Source organism: Oculina patagonica, chromosome 13 (genome assembly GCF_052425735.1).
Source record: "Oculina patagonica isolate OP01 chromosome 13, crgOcupat, whole genome shotgun sequence".
NCBI classification, from domain to species: Eukaryota; Metazoa; Cnidaria; class Anthozoa; order Scleractinia; family Oculinidae; genus Oculina; species Oculina patagonica.
Window position 1 is genome coordinate 33496664 of NC_135770.1, and position 6000 is coordinate 33502663.

Below are 6000 nucleotides of genomic sequence, written 5' to 3' on the forward strand. Positions count from 1 at the left end.
AAAAGTCAGTTGGAGTATTTGGGACAAAATTTCCAAGACATTTGTTAGCTTCAAGTGGAAAAAGTGATCTTATGAGCTGTCACACGCACACATGATTTCGTACTGATTTTCCATGTTATTGTATAAATTTCTTCTATGGACTATAGATCATGCATGGAAAAATTATTTTGGTTTGTACTGTATTTTGGTTATGGTTTATTGATTAAAATCACTGATTTAGTTTTTATTTGGAATTCAGGAGAAGGCTGCTCACCCATCACTGTACCAGGCCTGTCAGAAACTGGCTTATCAAGTTCAACTGGTTCAGTGGTGCACAGAGAAGGCTCGGTAAGAATAAGGAGTGGTTGTCTTTGAAACTGTTTAGGTTGTAACATGGCTTGTTTGAGAGTTAATTATGCAGTATCAGAACGCCTTATGTGCACCTAATCTTATGCAAGACTTCTTTGTGGCCCATCCATTTTTGAAATCCGAAACTCCTTGTGGTAAGAATTCCCTGTTAAATTGAGTCCTCTGAAAATAGACCACCAAAGAAACCTCTTCAAGAAAACCACGACCAGGGCTTATTTTCGAAATTTTAAGGTTATGAAGTTTCTATATCAACTATTTTAATGCAATGTTTCCATACAATTTTTAATTATTTACATCCTAGAGTAGCCTGTTTTAAGGAGCGCTAACCAGGAGGTGCAAAAGGGAAAGAGCGCGTACAAAAGAAGGAGGGACAGACATTGCATCGATTTTTTTGCCGTCCGATGTCCCAACCTCTATTCTTCACACGTGGAGACAAGACGTTATTCACGTAGGGATATGTCGCAGCAACATGTAGCAGCGACAAAAGCATGTGTTGTTCACACTGAGGGGACGTTTCACTTTCGCGCTGTTTTTCACCTCTCTTCATGGTGTAGCGTTCGCAGAACTGCCTGCTATGCAAGCTAACTGCACCACTGTTATTTTTTCTTCCAGTCCTTTACTGGCATCATCTGAATCAGGCTCAACACGCCATCAGCAAGCATCAGAAATGTTTCAAGGCCTGGAGTCTCACTCTGTGCTACATGTGCTGCACAAGTCTGTCAGTCTAGCTCACCTCCCTGAAAAAGAAGTCTTTGAACTTTTGAGAAAGAGACCTGTATTTAGTCCTTTGGAAGCCAGTTTAACCACTGGTAGTCCAACAGAGGTGAATGCAGAAAGATTAGATGAACCACTGCAAGCTGAAGATGAAGACGTTGGAGGAGAAAATGAGGAGAAAGACCAAGATTTGGAAATTCATCCTGAAGTTCAAAGAGATATTTTTTTATATCATAGTTACTGCGCACTAAGGAATTTCATGGAAGCTGTTACGTCTTCTGTAGAGGAGACCTTTGCTAAAGCTAACTTGGAAACACTTCGTGAATCTGTTGAAGATCAGAGTGCTGAATCTTTGGCGTCAGCGACAAGCGAACGTTTGGATGAAAATTCAGAGACGACTTCGCAGCAACAGGCTTCTTGTGGACTAGTAGCAAATAAGCTTAATGCTGGAAAACATCATTTGTCCCAAGTGTATCCTTTGACATACAGAGTTGAAATTCTCGAGAATATTTTTAGTCTTCTCTTTGGAACTTATGAGGATCTTTATGAACGAAGAGCCCAGCACAATGAAAGCGATGATCTGGAGACGATGGATGAAGAAACGAGGAGTTTGACGAAGAGCAGTCGCACCGGAAGCTGGGAGAGCCTTGCTAGTTCTGTTGACTTATCGTTTGATGGTCACGGTCCTCAAAGCCCTTTAAAAGATCAAGAGAAAACAACAAGCCCAGCAACCTCACTGCCATCAACACCTGATGCTCAACAGAGGCAGAAAGACGCTGCCACGCCTTCAGCGTTGGACGCTGCTTCTCGCAGACAGCTGTTTAGAGTTGGTAGGTCAGAATCAGATTCGGCTTTGCTAAAGAAGGCCTTGTTAGAGGGAGATGAAAGATCAGTGTCTGCATCGACACAAGATGTAAGCGACCCTGTTCACCCAAGGCAATCAGAGAATGATTCGCTCAGCGGTAATCTACATTCCAGTAAAGGCTCCTCAAGAAATGCTGTTGCTGATGAGAACGATTTGAAATGTGAATTTGTGATTGATGACGAGATTGTGCCAGATGTGTTGAAGACATTAAAGGAATGTTTGATGGAGCTGAACACAGCGAAGTTCACTGAATTAAAGAAAGGTACTTTTTGAGAGTTTTTTTTTTGTATTTTATTTATTTATTTATTGTTTAATAAAGCTTAACATAAATTTATAACAGAAAAGAAATATACAGCACCAAAAAAGGAAATACAATTATTTTACGGACAAAGAGGTAACAATTATCGATTCAATTTAACATAATGAATTTTTTAAGTGTTAATTCCAACTTTTGGCATCAAATCTATATTCTGTGACGGTATTTTTAGCTCAGTTCAGCCTGAGTTGTAAATCAAAACAGTGTTAAGTGCTCAATTGAGCGGTTTTCAATTGAATGTCGTTAAGTCAAAACCAAAGTAATCACTCTGGCCAATCACAAAAGACGTAGGCAATCTTGTGAACCAATCAAAACTCGAAGTAAATACATGCAGCCGGCGCGAAACGCGGGAAAACGTGTGTGAACGAGCTATGTTTGGTTTTGGTTTTAGTTCTGATTGGATGAGAAAGTGGCGTGAGTTTTCTGAACCAATCACTAAGCGTGGCAATGTACCTAATTGTTACTTACTTTCGCGAGAACTAAATTTCGCGGAAATGAACTGAACGTGCATATTGATTTTTGCGACTGGGCCAAAAAATACGTTTAAACAATTAAAAAATATGTCAGAAACGTTGAGAATAAATTTTCGCGGGTCTTTAATTTCGTGATAATTTGAAAATCGCGAAAATTAAGTTCCGCGAAAATAAGTAACAATAAGGTAACCTAAGCAAATGCGAATAACTTTCGGCACACAAGTGAAAACCGCTCTATTGCAGTGTTACTTTTCAATATTCTTTCAGAAAAGTCCGAATCCTGCGCAAAACGCCAAGACTTCCTTCAGACGTCAGTACTTCGCAACACCATGGAGCAGCGCATCTCTCGCCTGGGACAGTTCATCAATGAAGCACAGTGGAGATTCCAGCTGGTGTCCTGGAATGACGGCGCAAACGGTCAGAAGACCAGGAATTCCAGGAAAAGATTGACCAGGAAAATCCAGCAGTTAATAAGTACAGATGAAAGGTGGAAAGCAGAGGCGGCTCAAGACGAAGACTCGGATGATACACTGGTAGACGGGTCAAGTGGTAAGGACTTCAGTTGTTGTTCATTGCTGTTGTTGTTTATTGGGAAGAAAAACCGTATGGGTTGACTGAAATGCTGTGAAAAAGAGAAGTTCTCAAAATTCTCTCTGGGATTAATCCTAATATGGCAACCTTGCGGAAAAAAAGTGACTATGGTTAAATTCCAAAACGAATCTAGAGAGCTGATGGTCATTCACAGCACTTTGCCCATATCTCATTTCTTTCGTCTTTTCTATAGAAGCTAGCTGTTACATCGTCATCCACTTCACTAAAGATTGTCAATGTGCGCCGTTATTTTTTTGTCAAAGGAATCGTGATATACACGTAGTTTGGTGTTGGCGCTATTTACCCTTAAAGGTCCCCGCACACGTGGAGACAAGACGTTATTCACGTAGGGATATGTCGCAGCAACATGTAGCAGCGACAAAAGCATGTGTTGTTCACACTGAGGGGACGTGGAGCGGGGACATGTAGCAGAAACAAAATTGAAATGTGTACACACGCAAGAAAATGTAGCAGGGACATGTTCCAGGGACGTTTCGCAACGTCCCCTCGTGTGTGCTGATTAATTTTGGCACGCGCAACACGAATTCCTGCAACATTTTGTCTCTGCTACATGTTGCACGAAGTTCAACGAGTTGAATTCCGTGCAACATGTCGCAGGGACAAAACAGCTTCAAAGTTCGTGTTGCGCGTGCCAAAAATAATCAGCACACACGAGGGGGAATTACCACGAGGGGACGTGTCGCTGCGTCACGTCCCTGGAACATGTCCCTGCTACATTTTCTTGCGTGTGTACACATTTCGATTTTGTTGCTGCTACATGTCCCCGCTACACGTCCCTGCTACATGTCTCCCAGTGTGATGACTGATCAACCTACGATTTTGTCGCTGCTACATGTTACTGCGACATGTCCCTGCGTCTTGTCCCACGTGTGCGGAGACCTTTACAACCGTCAATTTGGTTGTTACAAAACACAGATCCCCGATCATGAAGACGGCTGTGAAAAACTCTAGGAAAAGAAAGAAACATTTATACTCAACTTTGGTGTCTGTGGGAACAGATTATTCTGGCAAATTATACGATCGGTTAATTATTGAAACTTCTGTTTAGAAATAGCAAGAAAGCCAAGACGGAAGGCAACAGGCTCTAAAGAAAATTCTGGTGAATCAAGTGCTCATCTTAGCCAGGAAATATCCACAGGTAAAACACAAAATTTGTAAGTGGAACAAATTTGCCTTTGCTTGTGCTTTCATCGCTAGTGAGAACCCGGTACCAGGTTAAGGCTCAATTCGGTTTTCTTTCAGGAACGGACGAGAGCAGAGAAAAAATGAGAAGGAGGAAAAGTCAAAGACGCCGTCTGACGTCACGAACTTCAGCATCAGAAGGCTCCAGCTTGCTTATCAAAGATGACAGCGTCATAGCGCGCATGCTCTCCTCTCCTGACACTCTCATCTACATGTGCATGAGAAAGGACAACTACGAACGCGCACTTCAAGTCATAAAAATGTTCAACATGGCAGAGAACCCCAGCGCGCAAGCCGCGGTCTTTGCAGAGAAGTACGGTAAAAAGGTTAAACATCTAGAAAGTTTACAGCCCAAAGCGAGACGTCTTCCATCTCAAGGCCTTTCTAAATCTCGTAAGCCGCTAGGTGCTCTGGGAGCCGTTGCCATGGCAGCAGCCTCTGGTGCCAGCACTTCAATGGTTTCCAATCTCATTGACGAGTTGCTGGCAATGCCGTCTTTGTCGGCTGTGCTGAATCCCAGTCTTAACCCAGAGGATTTGGTGAATGGGAATTCAACTTTAGTGAAGTTTTTAGATCCGCAGATGGTGCCAACAATGTTGTGCGTGGATCTGGCATGCACGGCATCGGTAACCTGGTCTGTTTGTAAGACGTTGCTGGACATGGCTAAAAGTCGGATCACTGAAGGTACTTGTATCGTAACATCGCATTATTACGACTTTAAGATTCGATTCCTGTTTTTAAACACAACTGGCATATAAGAAGCAATATACTAAAGTCTGTCTGGCTAAGTTTAGCTTGCAAAATTAACGTTGGGGAGTTTTCCCTGTTTAGCTGTTTCATGTCTTATAAGCGAAATTTCGATATACAATTTACCATAAAAATTAGGTTTTTCCTTTTTCCCCCCCCGCTCTTTTTTTTCCCTTTTTTTCCTTCTTTCCCCTTTTTTTTTTTTCCCCTTTTTTATAAAAATGGGTAAGATGTCCTTTTCCTTTTTTTGGGTCCCCCGACAGGCCAAAATTCGCCAGTGTTCGCAAGGTTGTTTTCCCAATCAATATTTTGTGAGTAAAATCACTGGGACGTCCTTTTCTTGTGTTGCGGAAAAAGCTTCAAGTTTTCCTCCTCTTAAAATTTTAGGAACTTCCTACAAAAAAACGTGAAGTTAACTAACCCATTTGACATAGCCATAGTAAGCATACATGGTATCCTTTTGCGCTCAATTGTTACCCCGATCAAGGGAAGTCTGAGATTTGGCGCGAAAAATTCCACTGTTGTGACGAAGCTTTACGCATGAAGTGTCACTGACTGGTTGTCGCTCAGTTTTGAATTTTCGCGCGGAAGTAACAACCAATCCGAGAGCCTGTATGATCTCTGTAGAGCTACGTCATCAATAAAGAATTTTTGACGTCGAATCTCGGACATCTCTCTCGTGTGAGAAAAGAATTGAGCGCGAGAACAAAGACATCTATTTATTCAGCCTTCATTAATTTTGA

At 41.9% G+C, this 6000-nt stretch overlaps 1 protein-coding gene across 2 annotated transcripts in view; it reads left to right on the forward strand.

Moving 5' to 3' along the window:
• The window catches only part of LOC144635157 (uncharacterized), a 32735-nt gene that overhangs the window by 2488 nt on the left and 24247 nt on the right, over positions 1-6000 (forward strand). For both annotated transcript variants that reach the window (XM_078494215.1, XM_078494216.1), the window contains exons 3-7: positions 239-327; positions 961-2189; positions 2984-3265; positions 4377-4466; positions 4571-5194. In XM_078494215.1, the coding sequence (XP_078350341.1) occupies positions 239-327; positions 961-2189; positions 2984-3265; positions 4377-4466; positions 4571-5194 (2314 nt within the window). The remainder of the gene's footprint in view (positions 1-238; positions 328-960; positions 2190-2983; positions 3266-4376; positions 4467-4570; positions 5195-6000) is intronic.